We start from the raw sequence: 20,037 nt of genomic DNA, 5'->3' as shown, positions 1-20,037 counted from the left end.
GCTGCGCCGCTGGAAGGGAGCACACAGAGCACGGGGGGAGGCTGCCGGTGCCGCTGCCGCACAGAGCGCAGGTGGCAGCGATTTTGCCCTCAGGGCCGCGGCGGCAGGAGCGGGGTCGGCTCGGGGGCGCTGCCCGGCTGCAGGGGGGCCTCGGCCCCGGGCGCCTCGCCCGCCTCGCACATCTCCGAGCCCGCAGGGCCGGCGGCCGCCGCCGCTGCTCCGGCCGCTGCCTCCGCCCGCCATTGGCCGTGCTCAGCCCTCCCCCGCTCCCCTCCCCTCCCGGAGCGGCGGGCGCCGGGCAGCGGGGCTCGGGCGCTCCGCGGCAGCCGCGGCGGGGCCGGGGCGCTCCCCGAGCGAGCGCGCCCGGGCAGCGGCGCCGGGGCTGGGCCGGAGCGGGGCCGCCCCCGCCGGCGGCTGAGGTTGAGCCGCGCCCGCGCGCTGCAGCCCCGCAGCCCCCCCCGCCCCGCGCCTGCAGCGGGGACAGGAGGCGGCGGCGGCGGCTGCCCCTCGCCCGCCGTGCCCCGGCCGGGGCCGCGCGGGTCGCTGCGGGCGCAGGGCGGCTCCTCCTCCATGCGCCGCGGTGCCCGCAGCGCCCGGCTGCCCCACGGAGCGCGGGGGCGGCGGGAGGCGTTGCGGGGCCGCGCGGAGGATGCCGGCGGGCGGCGGGGCGGCGCGGGCCCCCGGCGGGGCGCGCTCCCTCAGCCCCACGGCGCTGTCCCGCAGCCTGTCCCGCCTGCGCGAGCAGCGCGCCCGCTCGCGGGCCATGCTGGCCCTGGGGGTCACGCAGATGGTGCTCGGCTGCCTCATCGTGGCCGTCAGCTTCGCCGCCCTGGCGCTCACCACCTCGGCCCGCGTCCGCCACTCCTGCCCCTTCTGGGCCGGCTTCTCGGTGAGTCTGGGGGCGCGGGAGGGGGCGGGCGGGAGCGGCGCCTCAGGGATGCTTGGCCGCCCGACAGGTGGGACGCGGGCGGCGGTCGCGGGCCTGGGCGCCCTCCCCGCGCTGAGGCGGGCAGGTGAGCTCCGCGATCGGCTGTGCCGTGTTCTGCACGGCTACGGCGCTCCCCGGCCCGGCAGCAGCGCGGTGGCTCTTCCACCTCCTCTTTGGAAGGGCTGGCCAAGGTGGATTGGGTTTTATCAGCAGCGTCGGGTGAAAGTTGGGATGACAAATGAGCCTCTGGCGTTGGCTCAGCCGCCGGTGTCCGCTCCACCGGCGCTGACTTGGGCTCACCTTGAGACGCGGCCGGCGCTCGGCTCTGGCGCGGCTGCAAATTGAGGCACCAGGCGTGAGGTGCTGGAGGTGACCAAAGGGGACGAGCACAGCAGGAGTGGGGTTTAAGGTAAACACACGGCGTGGAAGAGTTCTCCGAGGAGAGCACGAGTGCTCCGGAGCGCTGGGAGGGCCGGGGCTGTGGGGCAGCCCAGAGCCCTGGGGAGGCTGGGGCTCGCCCCAGGGGGAGGCTGCCGCTCTGAGGGAAAAGCTGAGCGCAAATTGGGGTCCTTCTGATTCCTTTGTGGTATCTTTGTCCACTTTCCATTGTGTCCTGCTGGCACAAATTTAAAACAAACAAACAAAAAACCCAAAAACCCGGAGTCGATAGTCTGACTCAGGTGGTCTCATTTAGTGCTGATCATGAGGGGCTGCATCTGTGTGTGGGCACGGTGCACTCGTGGACACATTAGGATAATCCCGCTTCATGAAAATTTTCCTCATAAGCAGTGAAATGGGGCTTGACATTTATGAAGAATTAGGCATTTCTGAGGGCACTGGTAACAGACTCTGTGTTATTGGTGAAGATTTGCTCCATTTAATTTAATGCGTTACTGGTTTCAATTATGTCTCTTCAGCTCTTTTAACGGACCAGAGAGTTTTCAACTTCAAACATGCTTGTTAGAAACCAGAACAGTTAGATAAAATATTTTGGGTTATTTAGTTCTGAGCATGTGGTAGAAATAGTGTAATTTTTAAAAAGTCTTAAACTATTTAATATGCTCTTATGCAGAATATTACTTTTTTGCTTTTTTTTTCCTAGTCCTTCAGAGCAGAAGAGTCGTTCTGGATTAATTATTTAGATATCTTTCTTGATTTTTGTTGTATTTTTTCCTAGTCTTGAAAAGAAATATGCGTTTACACTAATAGCATTGATGTTGTAATTGTCATTCTATTGAATTGGATCCTCTGCAAGATAATATGCAATTATTTGTTGTGATGAGGTGTGAGTTTTAGGTTCAGAATCTGGCTGCTTACATATTAATGTGCTACTAAACCAACACAGCTCAGGCAGCCTTTGTTTCTCACCTTGGCAGAGTGAGCAGGAATACGCACAAGTGCTTGTGGATTTCAGTAAACACAACTTTTTCAATGGCACCTTTTCCCACCTCCTGTGTTCTGTTCAAAGACACTCCTGGTGGTTATTGTTATGCTCCAAGACAGCTGCTTCCCTTACTGTGGATGTTTCCTACTCTTCTCTCTGTGTATTTCACAGAAAATGTGTTTCCCACGTAGATTTCATGCTAGTTGCTCACCAGAAACACCAGACCTGTGATTCCAGGCTGTGGTGGAACGGGTGGAAGGCTCAGGGAATTGCAGGACTGCTGCCTTCAAGGCCTTATTTTCCTGTGCTGTCAGAATGAGGCAGGTGTACCTTGTTTCCTAAACTGAGTTACTTTCTGAAAAAAATTCCACCTTATAAATTATCTATCTGAGCATCAGAATAAACTTAGTTTCCTCCTATTATCCTTATCTCTAAGTCTCAAGAACTAAGAGAAAATAGAGCAGTTTTTGAAGCATGATGAGCCCTAAAGAACTTTTTGAAGTTAGTTGATTACACAGCTTTTTCTAAAAGTCCTTGGAGGTATTTAGTGGATTTAACAAACACTAAATATATCATCACTCACAGCTGAAAAATGTTTCTGTGGAAGAGTAACAGTCTTAAACTTGCTTCTATAAAATGCAGTTAAAGAAATAAATACAGGTGGGTTTAAGTGACATGAGAGAAAAAGGATGGAACTGTCCTTCCCTTCTTTATTTGGTGCCAAAATCAGACATAGATATTCACTGCCTTCACACAACTTCCCCCTCACTTCTTGGAAGTAAATAACTGAGTCATTTGACATTGAAGTAGAAATTCTGAATCTATTTTCTTGTGTGTTTATGTGGTGTACTGTAGTTTTTAGTCATTAGAAATGCACATCCTAACAGAGAGTAGTCTTGCCATTGATACTTCTCAGCAGTTTTTGACACCAAATGACCTGTCAATATAAATGAAGGCTTCAAAAATTTGCTATGAGTATTTCAAATGTTTCTTAAAATAATTTCCTAGTGTTTGTAACAGTCTAGCTGGTTGAAAAAAAATTCAAAATAGATCAGGCTGCATATTAGACACACAGAAAGTTCTGTAATTAAATGCAATGAAAAGGTTCTGATTTCGCACTTTCTTTTTGAAATCAAGTGCCCATGTTAGTGAGAGCTTATTTAAAGAACAAGGCACCATAATTTCCATAAAACTTTGAAGAGTTCAGAGCTTATTTAAACATCATTCCATACCTTAAACATTTTATCTTTCATAGGAAAGATTAGGAAGATAAAGAGTATCTTCATATATTTTGCATTAAGACATTTTTAAGGCAATTAATCAGAGTCAGCCTCACACTGAGCAGAAGGAAATTTGAGGTTTAGATAAGCAGGTACTGGTTAATTCTCTGCATAGGCAGCTCTCATTGGCAAGACCTTGCAATCTGTGTGCTGAAATGCTTGGCAGCTTGTTCCCATTGCAGTTTCCTGGGAAAATGGTGATTTCTTCTTCACATTCTCTCAGTTGGGTAAAAGGAAATATTTTTTTCATATAAGGGAAATGAGCATGAGTGTCCTTGATCCCGTTAAGAGCATCAAGAGCAGAGTACTAGCCCCATTTTAGTGGTGGAAGGATAGGTCTCAAAATTAGGCTGTTCTGGGAGATCACTGGAAGTATGAGCAGTGACAGGGTTATTTGTCTCTTCTGTAGGTCCATAATTGCTTGAATATGAGAAAATATTTGTGCCCCCTTTGCCCTTTAGGATGCAAACCCTATTCCAGTTTGTAGTGTGTTGTTGTGTGTGTGCCCAGATGGAAGGAACTGCTTCTGCTCAGTGAAGTTCATGGCTCCTGGCAGTGCTGGGACAGCAGCAAACCACAGGCTATGGAGCTGTGGCTGTGTGACTGCAAAAGCAAATCTCACTTTGTGAAGTCTTTTCTTCGAATTATTTAGAAGATTGCAGAAATATGTTTATCCTGCTACTCCCCCAATCTTGATTTAAGAAAATGACCAGGCTTAGAGACCAGAGTTCTCTCTAGTAGAGCAAAGTATTAATAAAATAGTAAACTAAATCATAAGATTGCCCAGGTTTCTAAAATTACTCTGGCACTAGAGTAATTGCTGTGTGTTCTTCTATCTCTTTTTTATGTATGGTTACATGGCAGTTGTTGTGTTCTTGTGTAGAAGTGTGTTGCTGGAAGATCTTGTGCTGCCTTTTCTTTTTATTAAGTTTCTTCTCAATTGTGCCTCATTTCATCCATATCCCATGTTCAGAGCAGATCAATTCTTCTGGCTTAAAAGCATCTTTAATGTAGAATGTTTTCAAGGTTCATGAAATACCTGCTTTTTTGTGTTCTTTGAAAATGGAAACAGATATAAAGGGAGATTGTTGGTGTGAACTCAAACCCAACTTTTCTTTTGTGGAAAATGGGAAATATGTTATATACTTGCCTACTTTATTAACTGAGAAAGCTGAATGTAGGAGTCTTTTCTGTAGTTTTCTATGACTTTGTACAAAATAGGTTTAAAAACCTGAGGTGGTGCTTAAAGGAGTTAACTTTCAACAACTTCTACTTGTCTGTGACCCTGGCTGTTCCTCACATGCAGCAGGTTGTCCTGGCATGTTCCTGTTCAAAATCATTGTGGAATTGAAGGGGAGATGACAATAAAGATAATTTGTTAGCAATTGTGGTTTTCTCTTCTCCATTTCAGCTAAAGAGTTTGGGTTTTTTTTCCTTCCTCCTATCCCCTGTTCTGTCTTCTTCTGGTATTTTCCATTATTGCCTGTGGATAGTCAGGAGGAGTAGAGGGATAGTTGTAGCTTGGGGTAAGGAACTTTACGTTTGCATGAGAAGCCTCTTGGCAACAGTGTGACTGTGAGAGCAAAGCCGAGCTCCTTGAGAGAAAGGAACCTCACTGCTCCTGTGGTGTGATCCAGTGTTCAGTGAACTGGGACAACCTGGAGCACATTTATTTGTTTATTTGGCTTGGAGGTGATCATTTCATGTCTAGGACTCCAAGGGCAGCTTTCCTGTCCACCTGCTGTAGGTATAAATGGAACTCCAACTCTGTGGTTATCAGGTGGTTCCTCACCACATGTCCCCTGTGCTTCTGAGCGTGCTCTACGAGAGCTCTGGATCCTCCCTGGGGTGTGAGAACCCACAGTATGGATTGCTTGGTTGTGTTTTCCTGGTTAACACACACTGCCTGAGAGCTCAGCCTGCAGCTTCCTTGGGGGAAACTGTTTGGGTGAGAGTGTGTGACCAGGTCCCTTCTCTGCAGAGGATGGTTCCAATAGCGGATTCCAAATCTGTGGACTCACAGCTGTAGGGGGATAGAACATAAAATGTAATCTTGTCCCCTAAAGAGTTGCAGCTGAACCAATTAGCAAAGATTAGGAGCAGGCCTGATGTTAACAGGCCACACCTGAGGCCAATAAGAACAAGTGTTATAAAAGAGTGGCTTGGTGGGAACTGGAGTCAGTTGGCTGCTGTGAGGACCAGGAAGAGTCAGTGTCTGGAGGAGCTGTGGACCAGAAAACATCAAGGAGGTACGAGACTCTAGCAGTATGGAACCCTTGCAAGGTCATGTAATAGAACCTTGGCAATATAATGACTATGCATAGCCATTATGATTAGTTTGTTGTGGACAATTTGTTATTCTGTGAAGTTTGCTGCTGGTTCAGCAAATGTTCCATATCTCTAAATATTCACTTTCAGGCTTCTTTTGGAGGAGTTTGTGTTGCTGGTTTGGAAATTGGGTAGGTAAATTTCCACACAGAAGAAATTTTTGGGAGACTTACCAGACCTTTAATGCGGATTATCAAATAGTGAAGCCCAGGGAACAAATGAAACTGATTTCTCCATGTGGCTGTTGAAAATCTTATGTCATTCCTAAAAGAGGATGTATCCACTCACTAGGATGGTTACTTTGATGTTCCTTGTTTCAATTTGGTGAAATTTAGAAGACCAGGAAATGAATCACTTCAAAAATCCTACAAGTGACTTGGTAATATTTTGCCTATTCACAATATGGCCAGTAAGTCATGGTAGGTTTTTGCCCCTGTAATAGGGACAAAATCAAAGCTGCTCAATGGGATGATACATTTGAGAAAGTAGTACTACCAGTTTGACTGATCAGTTAGGAATTTTAAGGTGTAGTCTCAGTTTTAGTTACAGATAGTGGAACCTTCAGTTATATACACTTGCAAAAGAATTACATGAACTTTGATTCTTTGAGACATTATCTGTTACTGTGTACCACTGTATCCTTTATTAACTACTATCTGATTTCTGGGTTTTTCTGACTTTTTGGATTTGCTGACACCTCAGGCACCTCTTTCCTTCCCTTTGTAAGTTTGTCAGGGCTTTGAAATGTGAGCAGTCTGTGGAAGGAGGTCAGCTGTCTGGAACTTTGTGTCTCAGGAAGCCTGCTAGGGGTGTGTGTTGTGCTACACAGTGTTGGTAAAAAAAACAAATCAGTCACCTGCACAGGTTTGCTTGTCACCTTCATAAACTGCACAAGGATTGCAATGTGCCTTGTCTGTGATGGATCATTACTAATTGCATTAGCATTCTTGGTTTGTACGTCCTGACTGTATTGTGTGACTGAAAAAACCCAGAAACATCCAACCCAGAAAACCCACGAGGCTGTGAATAGATGCCAGTTAAACCTGTGGCATTGGTGCACAGGAGGAGCTCATACACATCATAGACCATCAGAACTGAGGGGCCTTGGGTGCATCCTCTGTGCTTTGTGCAGTCTGTGCTCAGGCAGGGCTTTGGAGCAGGCCAGTCATGGGTGGAAGTGTTGTTTCCATATCCTGATGGAATGATAGCAAATCAGCTGGACACAGGAACAGTCAGAAAGATGACAGCATTCCTTTTTAATTCTTTGAACTGTGCCTGGTAAAATAACTGCTTGTAACTTCTGAGGATTTGGGGCTAAGTAAAACCTTGAGATTTTTTTGTCTCCAGTGCACTAGAGAATAGCAGACTCATGGGAGGCAACAATATTTGTTTCATGAGGCACATCAGCTTTTATTGCTTCTGAGTATGTTCTGTTGCCTTAGCCTTAAGAGCAATTTAATTTAAAAACTTCCTGTGTTACAGGAAGGAGCAGTGGAAGAAAGCAAAGATAATTATGATAAGAAGCAGGAGGTGTCCAGTCTGTGGGGAAGAAATAGCATTGTTTTTATTAATCCCATATTATTATAAGTGACTTGTATTCTGAAGTCTTTATATTTCTGTAGGCAGCCAGAGTGCAGAATAAAAGTATTTTTTGAGTAAGTCTCTTACTTTTGTCAGTATACAGCTTTTAGTTACTTTGTTGTGGGTTTGTTTTTGTTTATTCTGTAGCAAAAAGACAGATGTATGTTTCAGTCTCTTTAGGAACGAAATATTTTTCCTGGATGCTGGTTGTCCTTTCCAGCCATTTTTTTGAATGCTGGAAATGTAGGAGCATTGGTGTAAAGGACAGTAAATACTGCCCAGGAAGTTAGGAGAACTAGCTGTGAGGAACAGGTTAAGTCTACTGAGAAACTGGGACAGAGCTAAGAACCTTGGTGGAAATGGGAATTTCTAAGGTAAATAATGTAGTTATTTGCAGCTGCTGCTGAACTTATTGCACCTTCATTTTAGTTTTATGTTGTGACTTACTAAAGGAATGAGTTGTGAATTATTATGTTTAATTAACTATTCTTTCACAATTGATTTTTCTGCTCACTCCTGTGCCTTTTGGGATCCAAGGGCAGAACAGATAATGGGACTGTGTAAGGTGTGAAGTGCCTGAAAATATGTAACTTACAGGAGTTAGAACAATTTCAGTGTATTTAGAGAAAGCTACTCTTCTAGAAGCAGGTGGTGTGGTCATTACCTCATCTCTTTGGGAGCAGCCACATTGCTTTAAAGGAGTGTTATGCAAATGTGACAAACCTAGGGAATTTATAATTGAGGAATATTTATACATTCAGAGCATCCCAGCTTATGTGCAGGCAACATTTTAAGATCAATATGCCCAAAGCTTGGTCTTCCATCTTTGGCAAAGTCACAGAATCACTGTGTCTACCCCATAAACAGAGGGTTTCCAATCTGTTTGCAAGGACTCTGTGTTGATGATTCCTTCACAAGCTCTTGCCTGTGCAGTTTGAAGCTGCAGTCCTGTCCCCAGTCCATTTTGTCATTGTTATTTTTGGTGGTCTGTGGATGTGTCCGTGTCAGTGTTCCAGTTCTGGCTGTGTGTGTGCTCCTGCCCACCAGGAGTGTTCTCACACACACACTCTGCTCCTGGGGATAAATGGAGCCAGAGGATGAGCTGGGAGAACAAATGGAATGTGCCTGCTGGGAGGAGGAAATCTCTGGGCCACACTGGAGCCTGTGTGAATGGTCACTCATCCCCTGAGTGCTTGGTGTGGGGGCTCTCAAGACCAGATTCTGTTGCAAACAGATCTGCTCGTGTTCCACTTGCTCTTTGGCCCCACAGGTTTTACCTGAATTACCAACCTGAGAGCTCCTGTATTGTGCAGGGGATGTGAGCTCCCCACAAATGGCTGGAAATGCCTTGTGCTGGGCAGAATTTTCCTCCCTCCTGGTTACATTGGTAGTTTGCTGCAGGTCTGCAGACTAAAATAGCCAGTTCTGAGGAGCAGATGCCAGTGCTTGGTGTGTTACTTTTAAGGGCCTTGAGTGGGTGGAGTACTTTTGAGCTAATTTGCAGTAAATGAGAAATACTTACTGGAATTACTGCTGCATCACTTATTCTGAGACATTGTTTTCCAATAGATTGTGGTTTAAAAAATTGAATAATTTCATAATATTCTATAAAGTGTATTATTTGGTTTTATTATTGGTTTTGTTTGGTTTTATTTTCATATTCTGATAAAAATGAGTAAACACTTTGAAGAATATGTATTTTTGCTTAAAGGAGGCAAACTGAATTTAACACTTGGATTTCTGATCTTTATAACAGCTTGATTTAAACTTGGGTAGTTGAAACAGCGGCACAATTTTAAACTTTTGGGTCTGATTTACAAAGTCGGAGTTACTCTACTTTGCAAACTTGCTTTCAGTTTTAGATATGAACTTTCCTTCTTTCTAGAAGCCATCATCATGAGTCATTTCTGTTCTGCAGAACCAGCAAATAATGTCCTCACTGATAACTGTGCAGGTTTGTTATTTCTGTCATTAACCAAGAGTCAATCTCAGCAGAATTATTTTCATGTGTGGGGTATAATGTACCTATGAGATTTTTTGTTTTGCTACTGTTTTAGCAGAAAAGAGCATGGCTTAAGCTGAAGATTCTAGATAAGCCTTCAGTGCCAGAGAGATAAAAACAGGTGGTTTTAAACTGAACACACTTAATCCAGAGGCACTGAGAGATAATAAACATGTAGCTTTATGCTGTCACTTTTGTATTCACTCTCTTCAGGGAAAAAACTCTTTTCATCTGTGTGGAAAATTGTGTTTGCAGCTATTTTTCAGATGTGACATTCTGTTGTCTGCTAAAGAAATTAAGATTACTGTTTAGTTAAAAAAAACCCCAACAAAAAAACCCAAACAAAACACCAAACCAGCATTGAGCATTCAATGTAAAGAGCCAAGGGACAACCTGATTTATCAATAATAAACACAAGTCATTATCTCCCTATAATGCATTCTAGAGAGCATGGTTCTATCAGAGCAGTCCAACTCAATGGTGTTCCTTTGTTAGAGCAGTGGAAGCATTTGTTGACTAAGGCTACTAAAATAGTGGAGTAATTTGTTGACTAATGCTACTAAAATAAGAGGTTTTCAAGTTGTGACTCTGTGAACAGTCATCAAGAATTTTGATGTTGCTGTGAACACGTGTGACGTTGCTGTGTCATTCTGGAAATAGTATTGGTAGAAAGTGGTTTTGTCATATCTTGAAATTAGCTGTAGTTTAAACAAATTTTATCTTTCCCCAGGCTTAAATACAAAACATTTTGAAAACTTGTGAAATGTATGGCTAAAAAAAAGTAATTCCACACTGCAGTGCAAAGGCTGCTGCCCTGTGTTTGTGTTGCTGTGAAGGGAACTCAGTCTGTTCTGTGTCTCAGGTCATCCAGAGTATCAAACTGTACACTTGACCCTTTCCATGTTCACTCCTAAACACAAATTTTCTGGAGGTGTGTAGGACCACTTACACATTCTTGTGGCAAGTTTCAGTTTTTCTGTTTGTGAGCTGAAAATAAAAATGCATTTAGAAAACTCCTAATGAAAGTGTGGCATCTTTAGATGAACAGATGAGCTTCCTCTTGCTTGCCTATACAGACATGATTTGTATCTGAAAGGGTATTGTGTTGATTGCAAATGAGAATAAACCAAATGGATGCTGTTGTAGTCCTTTCTGCCTTGGAAATTGCTTTCTAAAAAGCAATGTTAATTCAAGAAGTCCTAGATCTGAGTTTTCATTTTGCAGTGGTTTTAAACATAATTGAGTTTTCATGTGAAATAAGTTTTCGTTACACTTAAAGAGTAAAAGGGAGCATCAAAAAAGAATATTCCTGAATTTGCAACAAATACTTGGTTATAAAGGATGCTTGGAAAGAGTTGGCTTAGGGGGTGGAGATTTATTTAGATACATCAGAGTATGATGAATAATTTTTATGTTCAAAGTAACATTAAAAGCAGAACAAGACAAGCCACAAAACACCACTGGAGTGGGGGACGTGGGGAAGGAAGGAAGGCAAATGCATGTAGGATAATGGCTCATGCCCTGCAGACACATTGCCATGGGTCTGTAATTGCAGGACTCCCTTAGAGCTGCACCACAGGATTTCTGTGATGCACCTGTGCCCCTCCTAGCACAGAACCTGCTGCATGAACCAGAGAGAATGAAACCAGTGAGGGCAGGGCAGGTGGGCTGGCAGGGACACTGTGTCTGCCTGACAACCCTGCACACTTTGGGTGGGATGTTAACAACTTGTCCATGTTGCCTTCATGCATAAACCAGCAATGGTTGTCCTTTCAGGAGGACTGAAGCAATGTTATGATGTAGGAGTCAGGTTTAATGTGTAGGCTGAAGTCTCTCACATCACCAATTTCTCACATCTGTTCTGGTACAAGAGGAGGCATTAGCTTTTTTAAGGAGTTCCTAACAGGAAATTCTTGTCCTGTTTATTCTTGTGTGACATATATTGGTCTGGACCTAAGGAATTTATAATAATTTAGAACTTCTTTTCCTCCCTTAAAAATTTTCCTTCATTCCTTCTGAAATTTGGAATAAAGCTTCACAGTCAGACCATACTTTGAGATCCTGTGAAATATTACTACACTAAGTGTGATTAGGAACAGTACTAAAACATTGCTGTCTGTTTTTTGAAGTTCATGTTAATTCAGTAAATATTTTCTTTCCTACCTAAGTACCTTAAATCTTCAGTGCAGCTTTTCCTTTGAGCTTTTCAAATACTCTCACTGTGGCTTGACAGACTCATTTCTCTTGGTATGTAATATTTGCCTTCAGAGTGGAGAAGAACCTTTACTGTAAAAGCAATAATGACAGTATAAACAAAGTGTTGCACAGATAATAAGGATAACCAATATCACACCAATATCTGCTGGCATTTGGTGTCTGCCAGAGGCCGTGTGCTCATCTTCCTTCCCTGACCCTCTGTTGTGCTTTAACAGAGCTTGGTTCTCAGCTCAAGAGAAAATCCATCAGTTAAGGAGTGATTCCCTGGAAGGAGCTTGGCACCTTCCTTTGGACCTTGCTTCTGGAACTGCTGGATTTTCTCTTCCTGTGAGCCAGGTGTCTGAAAGATGGAATATCAAACCAGTTCTTAGGGAAAGTGCTCCCCAGGGACAGCAGCTGTCAGTCTGGGTGAGGTTTGTCTGAAGAGCTCAGTCACACCCATCACTGCTTTGTGAGCCTAAGGTAATGGGCAGGAGCAGAAAGAATTTATTTTCTACTGCTGACCTTGCACCTTTCCCTGCAGCAATGCCCTTTGTGCCTGTGGGACTGGAATTCAGCACCAGGCAAATTGTAATGCCCTTCCCCTTGATAGTTCCCTCTCATGTCCTGGCAGTTTAAAAACTTGCCTTCCAATATGAATTGTTTGGGGTGGGCTTAAGGTTTTGCCTCAATCAGCTGTTTTGGTTCATAACTACAGAAGTAATTATCTTGTTAATTAACCTATTTTGAAAAATTAGAGATGATAAGAAATAATAGGGGAAAAAGGAGTCAATTTAAGAGTTACGTTACTTTTCAATCTTGAATATTTTGCCAACAAGCAATTTTATTTTTATATTTGGAGGTTGGTTATTTTGGGATTCTGAAGATTTCTTCCCTTCATCAGTGTCTGATTTGATTTATATAACATCAATGAAACAATATAGGTCTGTGAAGAATTTTACCTATGGAAAAATAATTCTATATGCACTAACATTTAGAACTCCTGGAAAGTAAAAATCAATTAGATTTTTGTTTATAGTTAGGTATGTCATGTTTAGGAACTATATGGGAGTCCTCAATATATTTCCTGCTGTATTTGACTTAATCAAGAAAAAGAATCTGGTTCCAAATGAATGCTGTAGTAATGAGCAGTAGCTCAAATTCTTGAAAACTAAAACTGGATCATGTAGAAATTAGAGCAATGTTTTAAACAATATTTCCCTGATTCAGAAAGGTCTAAAAATGCTTCTGATGCCTTCTGTCTGTGAACCATATACATCAAAAATGTTGGACCTCCTTTGCCTCAGGAATCAGTGTTTTAGACAGTTTAGCTGCTATTGATGTAATCCTTGAGTTGAGTTTGAGGAGGTAAATGAGACCAATGTCAGGAGCAGCTTGTTTTGGTTTTGGGCACTGAAGCTGTGCTCTGTGTCACCCAGCTGGCCAGCAGCTCCCCTGTGAGCCAGGAGTGCCCAGCTGCTGCCTCCCCTGGGAGCCAGGGCTGTCCCTGCTCCTCGGGACGCCCTAGGGACAGCCAGGGTGGCTCTGTGCGAGTCCTGCACCAAACGCAGCTGATGGGCGTCAGTTCTGACTGACAGCTCCGGCCAAAGGACATGCCAAAGGGGAATAGGATGTGGAAAGCTTATTCTTAAAAATAATATGAGGCTTTGTGAAGTGTTCTGTTTTCTGAAAGCAAAAATTCAACACTCAGTGTAATTATATTTGTTTGAAGCCCAGAAGAAGCCTGTGGATTAACAATAATGCACAGTGATTGCATTAATCAGGAGACTCTAGTGGAAATGAGAGGTTTAATGGTATAAATACATATAATAGTACTTTGGATGAAGTAAAAACACTTTCTGAGGAGATCATCCTGAAGAAGATGAAAAATTGTAATTTTACAAACAGATCTGGAGAAAAGAGTTCCTTTCTTTTCCAATGAAATTACCAGTGAATAGCTTGAGAAAGAAAAGGTAGGCTTGTGTATTAAAGAAGGTGGTTTCTCTAGCATGGAAAAGGATACCTCATACAGCTTTTTAGTTAGTAAAGGTGTACTTGGATGGAGTGTGGTTTACTGGATTTCTCAGAAGCAGGCACCAACTTCAGTGTAAGGCAATAAAATACTAAAAATCAATGTATTTGGTGTCTGTTAAAGAATCCCTTGGCCATTTAAATGGGAGAAATGTTTGCTTCCCCAGTTGCCACTTGAAATGCCTGAGGAGTGGGAAGATGAGAATAAGCAATAGTGTGTTCTCAGACAAGATTCACACCTCCTCAATCCCCAAAGAACTTTCTTAAGAAATGTGCTATCTGTTCCCTCTGTGTTTCCACATCTGACAAGTGATGATCTGTTACTTCAGTAGGCTCTAAATATGCCCCACCATTGGATAACAGGGTTGTACAAACACACTGGGGGAACTCTAATAAACATTATAGTGATGAATAGTTCTTGCCCTTCTTTGCCTGAGAAATTCAAACTTTGCTGGCTTAACCCACCCATGCTTTTAAAAAGTAACTAGAGCATGTTGCAGGGACAATGAATTCAGTCCTGTCACTGACCCAGTGGTCTGTAGCAAGGCTTTAAGGAATGTATGAGCAGATAATGCAAGGAATATTTCCTAGAAATCTAGGATTGTAATATAGCATCAGTTGAGTATAGATTCACAGTTTATGATGCTGTGGAATAGCAAATATATGGAAGTAACCCTCTTAAATATAAATGGAAACTCTGCAAAAATATGTTTTGTGTTGTTGGTTTGGTTTGCTTTTGTTTTTTAGTTTTTATTGTTAATTTGTTTGGTTGTTTTTTTTTTTTTTGTTTAGTGGGGATTTTTTTGGTCTAGCTTGTTGTTGTTGTTTGGGTTTTGTTTTTTTTTTTTTAATCTATATTGTGGGGATTTCATAATATGGTGTTGAAACAAACTAGAACAAGGTAAGCTGACAGCTGATCTTTCAAGGATGTTCTGCCTGTAGGGGTTTGCTTGTTGTTTTCTTTTCCTACAAAATGGAGGTCAATTATTCAGAAGGAAAAAAAGCAGTGAGATCCAGAAAATTCTTTTGCTTGGTGAGGCAATAATATCACAGTTGTACAGTGACCTTTGTGTCTGTGGAGGTGAGGGTCTCCAATTGCTGCATTGAGCTGGGAGCTGTGCCCTGGTGCTTTTGTCAGGTTGCCTTGGCTCCCAGCTCCTGTAACCTTTGTGCTTGAATGCAGCCAAGGGTCCCTTCCCTCAGGGAATGAAACCCCTCCTGCCTTTCTCTCACTTCTGTGGACCTGAGATCTCTTCCTCTGCTCTCTCTCATTTAGCTCCTTTGTAGAATGTGTTGATGAGAGGAAAGTTTGCAGAATGCAATTGATTCATGACTGAGAGTAAAACATGATTAAATATTATTCTGTGTAATTTCTTTTACTGGTTATGCATTCACCTTAGGGAAACAACCAAAACTAAACCCACCGAAAAAACCCCAAACCAGTAAGCATCCAATTTGTATTTGATCTCAATAATGTTCCACCTAGTTGAATTGTATGAGAAAGAAACATCACAGGCATAAAGTTAGTGCTGATGGAAAGGACAGGATTATTTAGTGGTCAGAATTGTCTTCCAATAGAATTATCTCCCCCTGCACCAACACTGTTAAAAGGCTGACTTCCAAACAGCACAGCTTTGCTAAGGGTGTGAAAGTCATGTCCTAAATGAAAATGCAATCAAGCCTGAGAAAAGGCACCGGTGGAGATGATGTGTGATTAAGAAGATATTTGGAGTCTTCTCCAGGTTTGTTAAACAGTTTAATGATGCTACCTGGGCTGGCTAGGCTGCTCAAGAGTGAGTGCAGGTTTGGGTTTGAAAGCTGCAAATCCCAAGTGTGATCAGTGATGAAAGAATTGGGAAAAGGCTGCTACTAGAATCTCATAGAAACTGCCAGAAACTCAAAAGATACTTTAACAATGATCACATACTAAACAACATTATCTTCATAGGCTCTAATTAACCGCCAGAAAAATGACCATCTTTTTTCTGACAGTTTCTTCTATTTCCCTCCATTGACCCTCAGAAGCAGAATATCCTTCTGGTTTTTATCAAGAAATTTATTTGACAAAAATAAAAATTCCCTCATCAAAACGTAGGTCTATAAAAAAAACTTATCTACATTGTAGCAAAACAATAAAAACTTTGCTGTGTTGTAGCAAAAGGAGTTTGAAGTAAATTAAGAAGGCAAGTAAAGATGACGTGGCCTCTAAAATGTTACCAAAGGCTGATTGATTTTGTGTGTATATCATTTCATTTAGACACGAGCTGTACTGCACTTCATAGACTCAGATGGCAGGACTTGACTTGTGAGTTTTACTGGTGTCACACTATATTTTGAGTGAGATTTTTCTCCTATTTTTTCTTTTTTTCTTCTTTTTTTTTTCCCCTGCAGCCTAGTGGCCTGCATGAGTTTATTACCTGATGGTGTGTAACTAACTGGGCAGCAGCAGTAGCTTAGCAACATCAGCTAGTGCTGATGAGCAGCTAGTGCCAAAGAACAGTGTTGGCTTTCATCGTTTTAAAATGCCAGCTGGTTCTTTAATAGTCTTTCTATATTTAGAGATTAATTGATAATTGTGTTTTAACTTGTAGACCTAGGCTGGATTTCACCACTAAATTGTTTGATAAAGAATTTGGGAGTCTCAGAAGTTGGAACTGTAGGCATTGATATAAGATTTAAGAAGGGCATGGTAATAACTAAATCCCCAGGTGAGATACTTGGTGATGGAGAGTACACAGAAACCTTCCTTGCTTCCAATTCATTGTAAGTGCACGAGCAAAGCTGCCTAAAATGCACCAAAGGAGTGGTGAACTGCATTCTCTGAGAATTATGGTGTTCTCTTAATAAGTAATAATACCCAATAAATATATAATTTATTGGACATTATTATTTATGTAAATATTTTTATACACGTAAATTAGAAAATAAATTAGTGTTACAAACATATCCTGATTCTGTGCTTACATGTATGCACACATTAAAATAAAACATCGAGAATGTATTTTTTTACAGAAATCATAAAGTTATAGAAATGTGCACCTGGCATAGGTCTCAACAGCTCATCTGTTCTATTTTCAGTGTGAGATCCATCTATAAACAGCAGCATCTCCAGCTGAGTGTTTGTTTAGATGTTCCTGGAGTAAGGTAATAAAGAAATCTGTGTAACCTTGATTGCATCTTCCAGCACTTAACTGTGCTAGTATGAATCTCATACATTCACTCTATATATCCTAATATGGAATGTAAATTTTTTCTGCAAGTTAAGCTTCTGATATTTTTGGATGCATATATGGTGGGCACAAGGGCAAATGTTGCTGTTCATTTGTTGAGGATTTTTAACCCACCAGAAAATGCCACTGTTAACCACAGAAAATGCCTGGGCAAACCGTACACAACTTTCTAACTTAATTATAAGTAGTTTTCTAAATCTCTTTGCATCTTTGTTTCTGACCTAGATTCTCTGCAGTGGTTGGGTATATTTAATGAAATGTGGGCAAGCTGGGCAGAACACTCTTGCTGTGAATCTTCACCAGTGCTTATGGCAGCAGAGTGGATGCTGTGCAATCCGTATGGATGACACTCCTGCTGATTTGTTCCCAGATGCTGTCTGTGTCCCTGTGTCCCTCTGTCACTTTCTTATTTATATTTTAATTCCTGGCTAAACCAGTTCTCAAGTCCTTTTCTGCATTTTCCCCATTTTCTGACAGGTCCCTTTATCTGCTCAAGTATTAATACCTTACTTCTCTTGAGTTTACTTTTCAGCAGTGTTAGAGCATCCTCATTTGCAAACATCTTTTAATTTCCTGTTTGAAACACTTGCTTTTCATATTTCCAAGTTCTTAGGTTGGTTGTGGTACCATCATGTCTCCCAGCCTGAGGTCATGTGTGGATGGTTATCTCAGTGTGTCCCCGCAGAACTGTGTGGGTTCAGGTGTGCACTTCTGTGAGGGGGTTCACAGGGCTCTCAGGATGAGGGCAGAGACGAGGATCTGACTCCATGTTTCAGAAGGCTTGATTTATTTTTGTATGGTATTATATTAAAACTGTATTAAAAGAATAGAAGAAAGGATTTCGTCAGAAGGCTGGCTAAGAATAGAAGAAGAAGGAATGAATAACAAAGGCTTGTGTCTGGGACAGAGTCTGAGCCAGCTGACTGTGATTGGCCATTAATTAGAAACAACCAACATGGGCCAATCAAAGCTCCACCAGTTGCATTCCACAGCAGCAGATAGTCAATGTTTACATTTTTCCTGAGGCCTCTCAGCTTCTCAAGAAGAAAAATCCTAAAGAAAAGGTTTTTCAGGAAATATTGTAGCTACACACTTCCAGAATGAATTCTGCACACTGGGCTCTGATTCATCTTCTGGAGCTCTCTGAGCATGCAGACTGGGTAGCACTAAAGTGGGAAGTGCCCCTCTGCTTCCCCAGCCCCTCTGCTTCCCCAGCAGCACTCACGCTGGCTGGCTCTGGATGGGCTCGTAAATCCATGGGCTCAGACTGGAGCTAGATCTTGTTTCTTAAGGCTCAACAAAACAACTAAAATACACCCCAGCTAACAACAAAAACCCGACAAAACCCCCACACCCTACCACAAAAAAAACCCAAAACAAGATGAAACAAGCAAAGAAAACCACAAACAAACAAAGCAACCCCCACAAGCACCCAAGCAAAGCAAGCCCTGCCGAGGCAGAGCCGTGGAAGGTGTGGATGTCAGCTTCCCAACAGCATCTGCTCCCTCAGCAGCTCAGCTCCTGCTGGCCTGCCCTGCCTGTGGCTGTGACCCTCCTGTTACAAAGGTGCTGTTTTGGGGAGCTGCACACACTCCCTGTGCTGATCCATAACAGGCTTTTTGAGGGGTGGAAACTCCTGGGTGACAGCTGGAGATTTGGGTGGCTTTGGTGCCACTCTGTGATGCTGTGTGTTTCAATAGGCCATGCCTAGCTGAAGGATTCAAATTCATCTCAGGTTTTTTTTAATGAGTTCTGATTTGCAGAACTGGAACTTTTAAAAGTATTGAATAACTGGTCATAACTACCATTTTTTGAAAAAGCCCAGAAGGTATTTTCTATGGAGAAGACTGGAGAATTTTTCATGGGAGGAGCTTTCCTGGTAGCTAATGGACAAATCTTGTGGCTTTGTGTTGCTAGAAGAAGCTTCATGTGTCTCTCCTTGGCTTCAGCCAGTTTTGTCTTTCTGCCTTAGTCCCTAAGTGATCTTCTTGCCATGCAGGAATAATCTGACAGTCTCTGGTTCATTAGAAGTGCTTTTGGTAGTAGGTGTAATAGCTGTCATTGAAATGATTTTTTAATAAGTATGTAGGATGTTTCATGTTTGTAAATCTGCCAGTTATTAACACTTGCACGTGTTTTCTGGTTCCATTCTCTCTCTTATTGTTCCTCAGAGGAATTACTGTACAAATACTTGGAGAAAATCTCTTTCTGTTGTGTTTATATAACACTGCTAAAAGGATTTATAAATTGGAAGCCAGCACTATGTGACTCAAGTCATGTTTGACTCGAGCTGTAGCAGAAAATTACTTTGAATATTTAATAGTTTTCTAGTTAAAAGTCTTCTGCTTTGCTTTTAAAGGTATTTGGTGTGCAACAGAGAACAAATTATAGCCTTTTACTGACAGGTAAGTGGTATTGTAAAATCATAAATGTATACAGTTTGTCATTTTCAAAAGAAGGAAGAATGAAGATTCAAATTTTCAGAGTCGTTTAGAAGTATTAATTACTGTGATTTCCTTTGGGTGTTGAATCTTATTTACTTCATCTGCTTTGAAAATTCTAGGCTAGGACTGTATTCCAACTAATATCAAGATTTGATATGTTAGTGATTTCTTTTCATGTATAAGGTGGAGATGGATTTTATAGCTTAAAAATGACAAGCCATGACAGCACACAGAAAGAGAATTTACTGCCTCCCTGTAGAATCATTAAATGCAAATAAAAAGCATGGTTTTAGTTTCCAAATATTGACAGTGAGTTCTAGGAAAGCACTGTGATGTCTTGCACAGACTCTCTCAAATGCTTAATGTGGAGCCTTACCTAGAGCCCAGGATTTCTTTACTGTTAAAAGCACATCCTGCAGACTGCAAAGAAGTAAGAAATGGTGAGAAATTAGGGGAAAAATATAATTGAGAGGTTGTATATTTGAGGAAATTAAAATTGTGTGACTGATTTGAGAAAGATTCCTTTGCTGATCTCCTCTCTTGGAGACCTTGAGGCAGAAAAAGATTGGGTTTCTTTGGCTTTCCCAAGATGTAAATCAATTGGAAGGAGCTTTTTAGACCACATTTCTGTTC

General features: G+C 42.3%; 1 protein-coding gene across 4 annotated transcripts in view; it reads left to right on the top strand.

Annotated features, from left to right (window-relative positions):
* The first annotated feature begins 651 nt into the window (after nucleotides 1-651).
* The window catches only part of ENTREP2 (endosomal transmembrane epsin interactor 2), an 84,240-nt gene continuing 64,854 nt past the window's right edge, over nucleotides 652-20,037 (top strand). For 3 of the 4 annotated variants that reach the window (XM_064722322.1, XM_064722324.1, XM_064722321.1), the window contains exon 1: nucleotides 652-889. In XM_064722322.1, the coding sequence (XP_064578392.1) occupies nucleotides 764-889 (126 nt within the window). In that variant the 5' untranslated portion in view covers nucleotides 652-763. The remainder of the gene's footprint in view (nucleotides 890-20,037) is intronic. The other variant, XM_064722323.1, reaches the window with a different exon arrangement.

The sequence above is a fragment of the Zonotrichia leucophrys genome, chromosome 10, assembly GCF_028769735.1.
Source record: "Zonotrichia leucophrys gambelii isolate GWCS_2022_RI chromosome 10, RI_Zleu_2.0, whole genome shotgun sequence".
Taxonomy (NCBI): Eukaryota; Metazoa; Chordata; class Aves; order Passeriformes; family Passerellidae; genus Zonotrichia; species Zonotrichia leucophrys.
Note: the sequence above shows the minus strand (reverse complement) of the source record. Positions and strands in the feature narration are given on the sequence as shown.